The sequence below is a fragment of the Dermacentor variabilis genome, chromosome 5 (assembly GCF_050947875.1).
Source record: "Dermacentor variabilis isolate Ectoservices chromosome 5, ASM5094787v1, whole genome shotgun sequence".
NCBI lineage: Eukaryota > Metazoa > Arthropoda > Arachnida > Ixodida > Ixodidae > Dermacentor > Dermacentor variabilis.
This window is the reverse complement of record NC_134572.1, coordinates 76,377,781-76,394,278: the sequence shown is the minus strand read 5'-3', so window position 1 is coordinate 76,394,278 and position 16,498 is coordinate 76,377,781. Positions and strand designations below refer to the sequence as shown.

Sequence of the window (16,498 nt, the reverse complement as noted above, 5' to 3'; positions counted from 1 at the left end):
GTGCACAAGTCAATCGCGGACTGGCTGTTTCGATGAGTCTTGTGTGCAGCAGGATGTTTAATTTTGAAAGTACTGGGTAAAAATTTTCCGCGTGCGAAAGCCACGTGAGGAGGACCTGTAATGAAGCTCCATCAAAACTTTGCTTCCTTGTGTAGCATTACCTTTTCTTCACTCTGCTTTTCTGCTTTAAATATCTTTGACTATTAGCGAAGACCCAGCTACCCCGCACTGCTGTATGTAAAAGCGTTTCATTAAACTTTCCGTCAGACAAAATGCAGAAGCTGGTGCACTTGCTCCATGCAGCCACGACAGTGCTTTAGTGTATTCGTGCGGCAACCGAATGCAACGTGCACGGTCTGTTTGTAACATATCTCTTTTTATTTTTCAGGATCCACATTGAACCGCCTCTACCTGGCCAGTCTGGCCTGAAGCTCGTCGTGGAAGAAGCCTGGGAATCCGACAAGGGCACTTACACTTGCTCTGCGCCGGCGCAGGCCGACGAAATCTCCTTCAACCTCATCGTCTACCGTAAGCTGATCTCAACATATCACGCTTACCCTACACTCTATTTAAGCGTTAGCTTCTTTTGCATCGATCCAGTCGTTCACTCAATGGATGTATGGTTGGTTGATGTATGAACGCGAACGCTAAGTTATCGGATGTCGGACTCGTATACCGAATCGGCTTATATGCAGGGTACTTCAAGTAACTTGTACCAAGGATGTGAAAAAAAAAAGTGCTTAGCCGCACTGAGTGAAACAAACGGCACGTAGGGGAGGAGCGCTACAACATACGACCTGCCTACCTTGGCCTTGAAGCAAGCAGCTCTGGATTGTTTGCACACTTTCTACTTTGACCGAGTCCACATATATACGGATGGCTCTTCCACCCAGACCAGCTCCACCGGGGCAGTGGTTATACCATCACGATCACTAAGCATCCGATACAAGATTTCTCACTTGACAACATCGACCTGTTCGGAGCTTGTTGCCCTCCGAGGTGCCGTCGAATATGTTAACAACCAACCGGCTAATCGGTGGGCAATATTCTGTGATTCAAAGGCCGCCTTACAATGTCTTCTGTCATCTCTTCGTCGCAGGTCCTGTGAACAACTCGTATCAGAGATACGAGTAATGCACTATCACATGATTGCGAAAGGGCACGACGTCGTGTTTCACTGGCTGCCTGGCCATTGCGGTATCTCCGGCAACGACCTCGCTGACGAAGCTGCTAAGAAAGCACACGATGGAGCAACCCTTGTTTCTATACCTTTATCGCGTACTGACGCAGCCCAACACTTAGGCAAGCTAGCGCACCGTATGACATTGGAGAAGTGGCACACACCTGATTTCACTCAACATCGATTGCATTCCCTCGATCCATCTATGCAACTGCGGCTGTTACCAGGGCTTCCGCGTAATGAAGAAACAATGCTGTGCCGCTTACGCTTGAGCGTCGCATTCACGAATGCATATACGTTTTTAATTGGAATGGCTGATAGCGCCGAGTGCAATGCTTGCGGTGTCGAAGAAACTATAGACCATCTACTGTGCTACTGCCCATCATTTGAAAATGAAAGACAAGACCTCTGCACAGCTCTCAACCAGTTAGATAGAAAACTGTTCACCTTGAACAAGATCTTGGGACCATGGCCTCGCATATCGCAGCTACAAAAGGCCACAAAAGCGCTGCTGCGATATTTGAAAGATACAGGATTGAGTCAGCGTCTGTGATCCGGACTGAGTGACTGAATGATATCCCCGGTGGACTTTCTCTTCTTTTTTTAATCTTTCCGTCCCCGTTTCCCTTTCCCCAGTGTAGGGTAGCCAACCGGGCTCAGTCCTGGTTAACCTCCCTACCTTTCATTTATCATTTGCTCTCTCTCTCTCTACTCTAAGGAACGCCACAACCGTTATGTGACGCTTCTTAGAGTACTTTTTTTCATATTCCCCTTAATCAGTCAATTGACTAAGGTGAATTATGCAAATTTTTTAATATTCACTTTAGAGCCAAGTGCGTTTCGTTGTGTTGTAGAGAAGGTCCAGAATCGATTGATCCAATTTTGTGTGGCAACGTACATGCTGCGTGTTGATTTCTATTTCGGCGTTTAAAGAAAGCCCGCGAAATATGAAATAAAACCACGTGACTGCGTTCATACGCTATCGTATTGCAGCGCTCTCAATCGCGGTTCGTGCTAAAGAACCGTGCGCTGTTGGATCTGGAGGACAATCCCAATTGCTATCCCCCAGATATTGGATCTTGCCGTTGGGTGCGGGAGTTGGCCGAGGTTGAGGAGGACTTTGGGATGAAAAACTGGAGGTTTATTTACATTATTTACAGTGAGAGTACAAAGAAATCAACAGTCTTAAAGTCATTACGGGCCGGCAGCAACTCGGACGCTGCGGCCCGTGGCAAGAAGCTTGAAAGAGATGAATGAAGGAATGCTCCCTTGCTGCTCCCGGTCTGTGTCTTTTAAGCCCTTCGGTGTCTCGAAGTCACGTCACGTTCGGCCAATTGGCAAGCCCGCTCAGGTGATGCCATTTTAGGCCAATGGTAGGTTCCCGTGCGATTGTGTCACACCCGGCGCACAGGTCCGAGGGCACAGGGTCCCCAATTGTCCGAGGGCTTACTTCTCTCTGCGGTATTGCCATCCTGACTTGCAAGCGCCGTCACAATAGGCGGAAGGGGGCGATGTTTCAGTGCTGCAAAGCAGCATTGCTTGGGCCCTGCGTTACCTGGAACCGTGTCACGCTCCCGCTACACTTTCGGGAAGAGTCAAACAGTGACAAGCTCCACCTGCGGCGCATGAGGTGGGGGACGCCAACTCGTTTGCACGTGCCGCGCCGCGGGAACAGGGTAGACGTGCTTCTGCGCTCCTTAATTAACTGTGACGTGATTCGATGTGGTCTGGTGAACTGGAAGGAGGCTCAGGGAAAGGTACCGTATCTAACAGCGCGCGGACCGTGGTGAAATGAGCGGCTGCAGCTCTAGGCATCGGCTTCACGGTGCGTAAGCATGATTGGCAGTGGCCCACGGAGAGGAAGCGCCATCGCCCTTGATAAACGATAGGCTTGACGCACGGTTAAGAGCGCTGCAATACGATAGCGCACGAGCGCAGACACGTGATTTTATATGATCATTCGGGGGTTTTCTTTAAACGCCGGAAAAAATCGCCACGCAGTATGTACGTTGCCATAAAAATTAGTTAGGCCGTTTCTGAACACCATCTACAACACAACGAAACGCAACATCAATGTGAACAATACTCTAAGGAGCGCCACATGGCGGCAAACCATATGCCATTAGTTTCATTCGGCTGCGGCTAACCACAATTCTTAAATCCTTGGCATAAGTTACGTGAAACACCCTTTATAAGCATCTCTTATACCCCTAAAAATGTTCGGGAGATCGCTTTTGTTCTCCGCGTAATTGCGCAAAGAAATAAAGGTACTTAGCGCCTCTCAGCGCACCCAAAGCGAAGCTTTCCTTCCTTCAGTCACCAGGGTTTCGCGAGTCTGTTCGGTCGATTTCTCGCCAATAAATGCAAACCGATCCTGCACCCATTGTAATAGTGTATACTGGGCCGACCTCGGAGATGATGCAATCAAAATTGGATCCATTCCGAAGACGGTGTAATCGACAGTAGCGTAGGTCACGCGGCAGAGAGTCACTGCGTACATCGCACCGCTTTCCTGCTGAATGTATGACACGCTTGTCCTTGCATCGTCTTTTAGGTGGCTTATTCATTAACTGTTATCGTTAATGCCACTCTACATAATTCTAGCGTATCTCGAAGAAGTTTTTGTCAATAATTGTCGATAGGTTCCAGCGGAATCTTTCTTTTTTCCTTGTAGACAAACTGCAATGTCCCTTACCGGTCGTTCCTCCCCCTCTCCCTCCCTCTCTCGTCTTCTGTGAACTTGCAGGAGCGATCACCTTCGAAGGCACGCCTCAGCTTCAGCAAGGCACCGAAGGCGAAGACTTCACGCTCCAGTGCACCGCCCAAGCTGACCAGAAGCCCGTCGTCTCCTGGACCAGGGACTCCAAGTCCATCATTAACAGTGCGTACTTCTGAAGCTATCCCGAGATTATGCTGCACGAACGCTAGCACTTAGCACCGGATTCTCCGAAGTCGAGTTCAACTTGGCCGGACTGCGTTTGCCCTGGTTTGAATGCGTCAAATGAACGGTGATCGCCAGGCCATGAAGTTGAGTTTGGACACTGATACGTTTGATCTGGCGGTTTATGTTCCTCTCCTTATTATATATATATTCATGCAATTAGATCTACAAGCCTCTTTTTATGGCCTACAAGGAATTTCTTCTTCAGGGCGTTACCTGTTTATCGAATGAATATATATTAGGGAAATGAATGTGGCGTATGTACAAGATCAGCAGCATGGATGTCACAGTCTTGTAATGAAGGAACTGGCTACAAGAACTTGGCAGAAAGAAATATGGGGAAACCTTTTTGTATTATTCAGAAGGTTTATTTAGGTAAAATCGTTGGACATTTTTTATTCGTAATATTGTTCTCGTCTTATCCCAGAAACAATTTCGTAACAGTTTGGTGATGAATACACTGCCTTATTTCTTCTAGCGGTAGTTTCATCGCGTCGTCGTGTTGCCTTGTGCGCTGCGAAACTTCATTTATGTTCGAGTCTAGCCATCTAATATACAAATAGCATACATTTAGGATACAAATGACAGGACCTGACCCTCGCTTCGCTCCGTCTCGCCCGCTTTCCATTTCAGACAAAAAGTACAAGATGGAAGGCCAGTCTCTGCTCATCCGCAACCTTTCTCGGCACGACGCCGGTAACTACACATGCAGCGCTTTCTTGGCCACCTCGCACCTCTCCTCAGTCAAGTCCTTGGTGGTGACGCTGCAAGTCAACTGTAAGTTTGCGTCGACCATGATATCCTGCACTTCTCAGGTAGCGGTTCGCATTCAGTAAAATATTATTTCTAAATCGCTTTTCAATTAAGGTAGGCGTCGGTATCCATACTTTCTGAAATGGGCCCTCGTAAATGATTGTCAAGTCTCTACAATGCAAAAGAATGAGCAACTTTGTAGTGTTACAGCCCTCAGCATTTAGCCCTGTTGCTGAGGCGGAAGTGCTTGATGTGGTGTCTGCAAAAATATGAAAAAACTCTCTTCAAACGACGATTTCTGCAAACATGCAAGTCAGAAGCTGCCTCACTCATACTTGCAGGAAGACAAGTCCTCGTGTCCTCGTGTAAACTTCCTCAATCCTTATTTTTTTCTCAATGCTGGAACAAAGAAACTATCGACGCAAATAGCACCCTTTTATGTACGGGCTTATCGCGTACTGGGAAACTTAGTAAGAGCCGGCGTCAATTAAACACGAAGATCACAAGAAACACGAACATTACGTCGCATCTCTCTGAGATACAGGATATATATATATATATATATATATATATATATATATATATATATATATATATATATATATATATATATATATATATATATATATAATGCTCTTCTACGCTATCCCGTCCCCTTTCTACCTGTACCTCGAGACCGCCTTCCCACACTTCACGCACGTGCTTCTAACGTTCCTAATGCTAACGCATTAAAAATATTTTCTGTCTTTTAGCGATACGGTGCGCTTATCTTAAGATGGTATGAATGCGAGCTAGTTGTTACGCATCCATGGGTGAAAAACGGCGCAAAATAAACACAGGCAAGGGAGGAACGCAGGACGAGCGCTGCCACAAGCGTATGCCGCTTAACGCTCTCAGCACGTGTGCGTGTGTGACGCGTGGTGCAGACCCTGCCGAGTGGAAGCAGCCCATCCAGGACGCGGCCTACTCCAGCGTCGGAGCCATGGCCGTGCTGCACTGTGAAGCTGGAGGCGTGCCCGAGCCCAGCGTCAACTGGTTCCGCGACGATCAGCTCCTGGAGCCCGACGAGCGCCGACAGATAGTCGGCAACACGGGCGCCAGCACGCTCAAGGCGAGTTCCCTTCACCTCATACGGACTCAGTTTCACGATACCGTTACCGTGTCAATTATTTTCTTGGCGTCACCAATATAGGCGACGTTTATGGAGGGTTGTAGAGCGAAGTGGCGTGGAACACGAATCGATACTGATACTGAACAGCAGTATCAATCTGGTTTCACCTATATCCTCTGCAAAAAATTTTCGCCCGTCCACCCGCACCTCCCCAACCTCAACGAGGTTACCCACTCCCTAGCGCGAGGCCTAGTTAACCGCGTGGGAGAAGGGGAGGCTGCCCCCACCGGTAGGGATCGCCTGACACGCTACAATGATCTTGTGAAGTCCTTCTACTTAGAGCGTAGAACCTTCCCCGGCCCACACAACAAACTATCCCGAGCGCAGGCTACAACTTTCCGCCTGCTACAAACCAATACTTACCCCTCGTTACAACTTTATACCAAGATCTACCCAGACATTTACCCCAATCCCACGTGCCATATCTGCGAGACCCAGCCAGCCACACTTCCACACATGCTTTGGGACTGTACACACCAATACCCCGGCAGTAACCCCACGACCCTCTCGTCGAGATGGCACGCTGCCCTGCGTAGCCCCAACCTTGACGACCAACTCTGGGCGACCCAGCAGGCCTGCGAGGCGGCGAAGAGGTAACACCTCGACGTCCCCACGTGGGAGGCCTAGGCCCAGCCACCATCTCTTGCTGGTTTCAATAAAGTTTATTCAGTCAGTCAGTCAGTCCCTGCGCAAAAGACATAGCCACGCGCGCTGCATTTGTGGCTATCGTGCCGATGGTGGCGCAGATTTTAAAGGCGGCCGTGTTGTTGCTGAAAATTGAGGGTTCCTTGAAGCGTTGAGCAAGCTATGCTGAACTCTGGAGTGTGCTTCGCACGATAGCGTAACGTTACTTCTCAGGAGAGACAGGTTGCAGACTCGCTGCATCACTATTGCTCAAACTTCGAGCTTGAAATGCTTGATTGCACACGACAGCGCCCGAAAAGATTGTCGTATACAGCTGAATCAAAATGTTGCAGTTTCGCCCGAAAGGCGAAGCATCGATTGCGACAGCAAATTGGCAGACAGCCATACGAAGTAAGGATAATTGTTTTATCGGCCGTATAAACTTATAAACATTCGCTTACTAAATAAATTAACAAGCATGGCGTCAGCGCGCACAGGCAAACATGCATACATACATACATGCTCGATGATACGTACATGCGTACTCGATGACCGCGTACACTCGCTGTCAAAACACTGACGTGAGGAAGCGCGGTAGCAGCAGCGAGCGAAGTGACCTTAGTGCTGTCTATCGCTTCAAAGTAAACTGAGCGGCGATAACACAGCACATGCAAAGCTACGAGCCGTCGGCCCACCTAGACTCTGATAAACATGATAAAGATAAAGCTCGCGCCACCGCACGTGGCCGCGCATCGCTGTTGCTGCATAAGAACAACGCCTCCCCCCCCCCCCCGCAGCCTTCCTCCCCTTCTCCTAATGCCATGCGCGCGACGAAGATGGCGCGCATCCTTCTCGCTTTCCTCCCTTGCGCGCACTAGATTGAGCCACGAGCACTGGCTCACCCTCGCGCGCTTTCACTCGTACGCAAAGAACACGTTGCGAGGCGACGGTGTTATCGTCCTTAGACTATGCAGAACATCATGGCGATGGCGATGCCAAAAATACGCCTGGAGTGTCCATATAATTGCTATCACTATAATAACACGCTGTCCCGTGGTAATCACGGACAGAGCACCCCAATTTACGCGCACAAGAGGCAGTCGCAGCCGCGGAGGCCATACCCCCGGCTGCGTAATCGCCTCACGTCTTTTTCTGAAGTTTTCGTTGCATGTCTTTTGCTCAGAAAGGGGAGTCTAGGCACTTCCTGTGGTTTACGCAGAGACACGCAGGTATTGCTCGACGAGTCTACTTATTTTCTTCGCATGAGGAAACTACAGCTCGAGACAAAAGAACTAGGCGTGTGCAAATAGTGACTTTTGAGATCGAATCGAATCGAATGGTGCCAGAAGCGAATCGAATATCGAATAGTTTTCGAATGGATTAAGCATAATGAAGAGCCGTTGTCGCAGTTAATGTGCAACGATGTTCACATCATAGTATTCTTGAAGTTAGCAAATTTCTATCACTACTTAGTGCGTTATGAAGCGTCGTTTACTAAAATGACAAATCGAGCATTAGGATCAAACAAATAAGTTCTTTGCATGAGTAGGACTCTTCAGAGAGTGCGAATGACCGCTGTATAGCCTGCAAAATATGGCTACATAAGTGGCGTAGCCTGCTCCACTACGCATGTTCTCATGCTTTATGTCCATACTCTACCCTGGGGAAGGAGGGGGGGGGGTGATTTACCGTACTTCTGCCCCAATTCTATGTGTAATTGGACGCAGGTGACATTCTGAGGTATTAGAAAAGTATTTGAAGAATATATGGATCTACGAATAGTGATTATACAATTCGAACACCGAATGGAATAGTATACTATTCGATTCGTTATTCTGAAGTCTCGATTACTCGCTCACCCTTACAAACAAACGTACCCTCGCTTCTTGCAAATACGGATCGCGTCATTACTATAACCTCGTGTTTGTCTGATACAGATCAAGGTGACTGATGTGGCTGACTTCGGGGAGTACATGTGCCGAGCTCGCAACGACCTGAACGTACTGGAGCACGTCGTCAACCTCAAGGAAGGAGGTTTGTCACAATTACTTTCTCTTCATCCATCTCTTCCCGCGCATGGAAGCAAGGCTGCCAAATCTGTTTAAGACGGTTGCTTTCTTTGTTTCTTTTCTTTCCTTTCTTTTTTTGTGAAGGGGGGCATTAAAGAAAAAGAGAGGTTACGTAACTATTCTCATCATTAGAGAAAGAGGGCCGTTATATAAATTTTCTAAGTGCAGAACGCGGTCCATTTAGATCGCATTGTTAGTGTTGGATCATAAAAGCAACCGAAAACTTTTTCTTTTGCCCGGCAGCTACCCTACGGCTTAAAAAAGAAAGAAAGAAAAAGAACTCTCAACATCGCGACAAGTATCGCGCAATAAGTGGTGGGATAGCTCACTGGCTAGCCGCATCTTGACCCCAGCTTCATGTTGCAGCAGTGCCTGGCATAATACCGATCTCTGCAGTGGCGGCGTTTCGTTTCTTAATGCCCGCTCCGAGGTGGCGTTACCTCAAAGTGACTGCTGCATCAGTGTCGCTCCAACCAATACACTGACGCCAACTCCGGCCACACCGCCGTCGAAAGTTTTGCTCGTTTTTTACGCGGTAAGAACGGCTCTTTGTTGCCTAATTGTTTCAGCTAGTCGGGCACAATGGCAAGTCGGGCGCGTAAAACAGCTGCGTATGGCGCAAAGGCACGCACGTGCACGCAGTTTTTGAGCGGTGGCAAAAAGCGACATGGTTGTCCATCGGAGGGCGATCCATAGTCGTCTCTTCTTGTTCCTGCTTCTGCTTTTTTTTTTCTCGTTCTTTTTTTTTAGGCCAGCTAGAAAGTGTCGCTTGTCGCCGGAAGACGGCGGCTTCCGCTGGTTACCGTAACTGAGTAACATGGCAGCGGCCAGGCAGCCCGCTTCGATCTAAATTCGCAGTCGTGACAGAAAAAAAAAATTATTTGGTAAAATAAGCCTTCGCTTAGTCCCATCTTACGGAGAGGAGAAAAACTGGCGATGCTTTGTCCGTATCATTGAGGTCAGCTGTTTGTTTTGATGTTGCCGGGCCTGAAACGCCACCGAGAGCCGCGAAAGTGTTTCGATGTCTTTAACCCTGGCAACTTGAAACGCTTCTTTCACAGTGCGATGACGGCATGTTAAATCTAGATCTACTGTAATTTTGGCCTCTTGACAAGTTATCAGTTTCCTTACGGTCGTACTTAATCGGGTAAAAAATTGGGAGTCTGCCGATAATTTTCGCGATGTCGTCTGCGTGTGGTTGCCTCACACCGCGACGCGACAAGGTCCGCCCGCCGCGTCGCTTGGGCGCCGCCGCTCGGATACCTCGCGCATGTGGTGGCCACTTTATCCTCATTGTGTTTTCTGTTTATTTATTTGTTTATCATCCCCGTGCCCCACGACTTCCTGGACTGAGGAAGCCGGCCAGAACGAGTGCAACAACCGCTTCAATAAACCAACATCCATGACGTCACTATTCCTTTTTTTGTCACTCTCGCAGAGGCGCCCAAGCCTCCTCGGGTGGCCGTGGTGGACTCCAAGCCGAACACGCTGGTCCTCAGAATCGAGCACCCACGTGACGAGCCCCTCCAAGTGGTGGGCTTTCGCATCGAGTACAAAACCGACAAGGACTCCAGTTGGGACAGCGCCGAGCACCAGGAGTACGATACCGGTGCGCGCTGTTTCTTTCATTTATACTCATGCATTCTTTTCCGTCAGTGTGTAGACGTGACTCGTGAGAATTTAATTTGGTCAGCTGGCGTGTAACTTACTTGTTGCTACAGGATAGCTCGTGCAAAAGCTTGTTTCATGAACGAATTAAAGAACACTGTTTGTTGTTGCTGCACCCAGAGCTGTGAAGTTAGACAAGACGTTCAACTTAAAAGCGCTAGAGTGACAAACGTAAAACTAATGGAAGCTACAAGGTATATGTATGTACACATGGTAACAAAGGTTCCATAGAATCCCATACGTCCTGCAGTGGCGGCTTGTGGAGGTATGGCAGCACCACCTACAATTCGCGGGGCCAACTTCTCGGTTGAAAAAAAAATCGTTTGCCGCTCGAGGCTTGTTGCGCCAAGTCGTCCATTGCGCCAGCTCACATCACATATACGGAGCACAGATCAGTACAAATGAATCGTAAGTGGGTATAGTCGCCGCAACATCGCATCACAATGTAACCTGAATACACCCATCTGTATTTATAGGCAACAACACTTTGCAATCTGGCGAACTTGGTTTGAGTCATTGACCCGGCACCTCAAAAATGTACGACGTAATGCGAATGCATTTATCTTGCATTTACTGCTAAATCGCCGCTGTGATTTATTTATTTATTTATTTATTTATTTATTTATTTATTTATTTATTTATTTATTTATTTATTTGTGATCTAAAAGGGCCATCGACCATTATGACACGTTCTTTGCTTCCTTTTGCATGCGCAGGAAATGGTATGCAGTATGTGCTGCGAAACCTGAGCCACGACACCAGCTACGCCATACGCGTGTCGGCGCGCAACGCCGCAGGCTACGGTGATTTCTCGGACGAGATCTACCACCGGACCAAGGACCCGCAGCACTACACGCAGCCCAACAGCAACGCCGCTGGCGTCGCTCAAATCGCGCCCGTCCTCGCTTCGTTGAACTGTTTGCTCTTGCTCAGGCTTTAATGGGCCACTCCGAGGAAAAAGAATGAAATGGGAAGGGGTTAACATAGAAAAGGGAGTCACATTTCCTCCCCATTACCGGAACTTATTTTTGCTGCCTCTAAAGGACCTTATCCACGCGGATGACTGATGTAGTGGGCAACAGCAAGTGATGGCGACCTTCAATTTAAGCCCTCATTGAGCATCAGAATACTTTGGCTGAAGAAGCTAGGCGCTTTAATAAGGCATCCGAAGCTGTCTTAAATCGCTTCAACCACAAGCGATCCAAAATTATGGAGAACGATGGTGATTAGAGTGACGACTACAAGCTTCTCATTTGAACATGATAACACTGGAGTGCTGACCTGCGGTATCAGCTGGCGTAGCATGGCAGATTGCGTGCGATGCATTCTTTGGTACTTGCTAAGTGGCACAGCGTGCGGTGATCTCTCACACCGTGAAGTAATCGGCAACACTAATGGCGCTTTCGAGTTAAACTAACTAGGGCACTCAGAACTGCTCCGAAAGTGATCCGACGGAGGCCTGCGCCGGTATCGGCAGCTTTACTGAGCCCCACGTGAAGATTACCAGAGCACTTTTAGAGCAGTTCTGAGTGCTTCTTAAGGTCTTAAGGAAAGTGCCATAGGTGCGACTACTTAAGATATGATCCTCAGCTAATAGGTTGCGGAGAATCAAGCTTCTGTATGTGCTCACTGAAGGATTTTAGGGTCGCACACTTTCATAGGCAGGCATGCAGTGCTACATTTCAGTCGCCCGCGGAGAAAGAGGCAAAAGGTCAGCTAACGAAGAAAACTATGAATGCCTGTGACACATTTCTTGAAATTTCAAGTCAAGTTTGCTTTTATTTGTTAGTTTTAGGATCTTATTAGTTCTTCTGCATGAGAGATTGACAGCTGCATGTATAGGACATTTCACCAAGAGTATTATTAGACACTTGTATGAAAGACGTTTATTATTATTATTATTGTTGTTTCAATCATCACGAGAGAGACATTTTTTACATTACCAAGCGATGCACCAAGGCTTTGTTCAGAGTAGCACTTAACATTCTGTTTCGCACGTCGTCACGACCTTTATGTACATTTGAGTACCAACACTAAAGGCTGACTTTCCAGCAACGTAAAGTGAACGACCAAGAAAATACTGCATTTAGTATTCTTTTTGCTTTTCCCGGGATTCATGCCGCACTCGACACCACTTTTCAAGTGCTGCGGAGCGCACTGGGCAGCGCACCTTCATTCTCTGTTACAGTCATCAGCTTGAACGAATTTAACATGTGTGTACGTACGTGTGCGTGTGTGTTTTCTTGTGCAAAAGAAGTGCTGTTGACTGCAACAGACTTTTTGCGTTCTTCACCAAGACAAGCGTGTATGACTGTGTATACGCCATAAAAGAAAAACAAATAATCTCATTGGTTGTCGTCGAGAAGAGTGTAACTCGTCTTAAAAGTTCGTTGTTCTTTATGGCTTGTAACCTTGTAGATGTTCTTCCATAACACAGATCTCTCTGTTGTGTACGTGGTTTTTCACACAAGTACAGTTCCCAGTGGTGACCAGCAGCACCTTGCAAGGAGCTGTGAAATCACCTGCAGCGCGTCACTGTGTGGAATTTAGGTGTTGGGTGTCGTTCGTGACTTCTTCGCAGATGTGGGAGGGTTGAACAGAATCTCCACTTCTCACTGGCATCCCAAGAAATGTGCTGTTGTATCTAGCGTTCTTTATTTCGTTTCAACAATCTATCCCACAGAACCAGGAACGAGCTGTTATTTGCTGCCTGCTACCTGCAAATGTTTTATTTCACTTGAGGTAGACAACACAGTTCTCAGGTGGGTTTTCTAAGTAGGAAAAAATAAAAAAAAAGCTTCCATCCTTTTATGCTGGTTTGGGAGCCATGAGTGCATAAAAATTTTGGAAACAGGTAGCCATAATCTTTCCGTGGCGCAACGTGGCCCATGGAGTGCTAGCGGCGCTCTGTAATTTGTCACTTGTGCTGACTCTAGACCACAGTAAAGATATCATTGACGTATTGAAATCACGCATGTATGACACTGTCGTGCCTCCAGGTGGAAGCACTGATGGTTATTGCAAAACCAGGCACATCAGAGCCCCGATTACAGGTGCGGCTAAGTTATCTGTAGTTTGGTCTAGGGGTTTCTGCGCTGCAGTGCTCACTACGGGCAATCCGTTCTCAAAACCCTGTAGAATTGACCATAACACTTGCGGAACTATGTGCACTTGAAGAATGCTTTCTTGAGTCTCAACTCGCACTGAAACAATGGTGGCTTAATTTCACTGCCGCATTTCTCAGTGCGGCATATTCGCCACTGGCGTAAGCGCCCATCATTGCTTGAAAACCGGCCTCACTGCATGACCGCGACGCACGCAATGCCACGATGCACGTGCGCTGAAAGGAGCACCGTCTCTATTACTTTTCGCATTTCCCTTAATTCCTGGTCAGCCTGAGAGAGTATATAACCAAAGCAACGAACGGTGCGGAATGCTAGTAACTATTCACCTCTGATGAACTTCTGCTCAAGCACTGCTTTCGGGTATCTGTCACGCAGGGGGGCCCCGAAGAGTTGATGAGGGTGCCCGTGAAGTGCGATTATGTGGTGCCATCCTTTCGCTAGGGAGTCGGATCGCCGAACTGCGTGTGGTGCAGGATCTACCTGCGAGACAGCAGGCTTAGATGCCTCCAAATACTGGCGGCCGGGAAACCGTTGACCCAGCCTTCTATAACGAATGCGGCGCTTCTTTTCGTCAGGTGGCTTGCTTTCGTGGATGTAGGCTTTGAACGCCATCACTGTGGCCTCCAGAGAGCCAGTTGGCAGAGGCAGTAGGCAGAAACACATGGAACACAGGTACCAGAAATGCGCAAAAGACAAAACAACTTCGTTTCTGCGCATATATTGATTGAACTTGTGCTCAATAGTTTCGCAAGCACTTGTTTATTCAGGTAGCAGTTAGAAACAAGTTTTAAAGAAGTCAGGTGCATTGTGGATATTGCACCCGTGCGTGTTTTATATCCACAATGCAGCAGATATTGTGTCGTCGTCAGTTGAAGTACGTAGCACGTGACAGAGTGGTTGGGAGCGATGCCCCGGGTTTACTTCCGGTGGTTCCGTCACGGGCTGCGTATTTGAACCGACGGTGACCTAGTGCATGCTACATTGTGAACATAGAACCCGTATGGGTCTGAAGACGTTAATGAACGTTTTATTTGATCAGTGACCACAACCTTCTTTTTTTATAGTGATCGAACTGGTCGGTAAACGCTGTAGCTTGACTCGAAAATGTACTTCAGTGTTTGTTTCATGTCTGCCTTAGGGAGCCGACGCAGAAGTTGGAGTCGCTTTCGCGGTAGACAAGTGTAGCTTTTAACTGATACAACGCATGAGCTGAGTTATGTGTCAAACTGCATCTCATAGGTGACTGCATCTCAGTCACCGCAGCGTGTTGAAGGCGTTAGTGTCAGTTCTATGGGAGTTGCGCCGCGTCGTTTACTGGTGTTTGACTCAGGTGTGTTTTAGAGGGTTGGTAAACGTTAGAAACACTTCTAAAATTGTAACACCGAATATAAGGTAATTCGGCAACTGAATACAGCTGGTTAGGAAATAGCTATATACCTATTAAGTGTCGATTGCTTAGGCGTCGTTCCTAAGGTAAATCAAAACGACATACAATGAATGCCAACTATTTTCTTTTTTCGTTGTCTGGGCCGAGCTTGTTATTTTCTGTCTCTCACTAGAGGTGCGGGCGTGTGCGCTTTTGCGTGTATAATGTGAAAATGCTGGATGTATATGTGATGATCGCCGGGTGCCGTGTGTTTCGAGGTTGTTGAGGGTTGGATGCCTATTTGTTTGTGGGATCCGACGCGCTGAGCTGCTTCCCAGCTTAGGCGCCGGGGGTGACGCCGCTGTGTGCTCTGCGGATGCGTTGTTTTCTTATTTGTTTCTCCGTGACAGGTGTGTGTGAAAGGCGGCCGCGTGCTTTCTCACGCTGCTTGTCCAAGCAGCGATGTTTGAATGTGAATGGGGCTATATAGGGGAAAAACATACGGGGCCGGCGAAAGCCGAGAACTGATGTCTCTGGTGCAGATATTGAAGAAAAAAAAAAGGAAAATATATTGTTAGTTGTTCTCGCTGTAAAAGCATGAAGCCGTGAAAAACTGTTTTATGTGTGTTTCTCATACTTGTATAGTGCTGAAAAGGTTTGTATGCTATACATGGCGATTTAAAAGGTATATTATATATATATATTATATATTACAACTTGGTGACCATCCTTAAGCGTCCCTTTTGCCAGCTGTTCTTGCGTTGTAGCTACCTTTAACGTATTCCCCCTGTTTTTAGAGACATTGTTTTATAGCTTTTAACTCCTTCTTTAGCCATCTATTGCCTGTAGATGTATCGCTTCTGTTTTACACATGCATGTATATCTCTTCAGGTGCCAATTTGACTGTCTGTATACATTCCCGACATGAGCAGTTTGTTTCAGACTTAAGTATTTGCGCCTTTTTCTTGTGAAATTTTGTGTTTCGTGACCTTTATTTTTACTTTGCCTCGCAGTATTGTGCCTTCGTTCGAGCTTCTTCAACGAAGTCTTGTAGAAATCCTGGCCACAATTTTTCGCGGTGCATAGCTGTTACTTTCGGAATGATGTATACATCTATGTGTTATGTAAATAAACATGTCTCTCAAAGACTACAGCCCCATGTATTTTCATGTTGACCACCACAACTGTTACGGGAGGATTGCTTCATTTTTCGTGTTTGCACGGTTTTCGTAGCCAGACACTTAAAGCGAAGTTTTTTTTTTTTTGTCAAGCACACTGTTTGGCGACCCTCCGTCGATATCTCGCAGGACGTAGATATGTGTTTACAAAAGAATATTTCGACACATAACGGTGCCAACTTTGAAAGTCACGATGGCGGCAGAATAATATCGTGACTATATAAAACTCGCAAATTTGCACTATATGTGCAAAGCCTATATGTGTACACGCTCAGAGCACTCATCACTGTGTGACGTGTTTAAAACATATGTCAGATCGGGAAATCGACAACCCGAAAGAAGCTTCCATATCTTCACTGCTGCTGTCATTTAAAAATTGTTGCCAAGTCGACCAAAGTACTTGAACGGGGACCGAGAGGGCGA

General features: G+C 47.3%; 1 protein-coding gene across 1 annotated transcript in view; it reads left to right on the top strand.

Moving 5' to 3' along the window:
* LOC142582832 (neural cell adhesion molecule 1-like) overlaps positions 1-16,045 on the top strand; it is a 472,648-nt gene extending 456,603 nt beyond the window's left edge. Inside the window, exons 3-9 of the mRNA XM_075692893.1 lie at positions 389-528; positions 3,927-4,061; positions 4,755-4,898; positions 5,801-5,985; positions 8,607-8,703; positions 10,177-10,347; positions 11,123-16,045. Coding sequence (XP_075549008.1) covers positions 389-528; positions 3,927-4,061; positions 4,755-4,898; positions 5,801-5,985; positions 8,607-8,703; positions 10,177-10,347; positions 11,123-11,346 — 1,096 coding nt within the window. The 3' untranslated portion in view covers positions 11,347-16,045. The remainder of the gene's footprint in view (positions 1-388; positions 529-3,926; positions 4,062-4,754; positions 4,899-5,800; positions 5,986-8,606; positions 8,704-10,176; positions 10,348-11,122) is intronic.
* Positions 16,046-16,498: the final 453 nt, after the last annotated feature.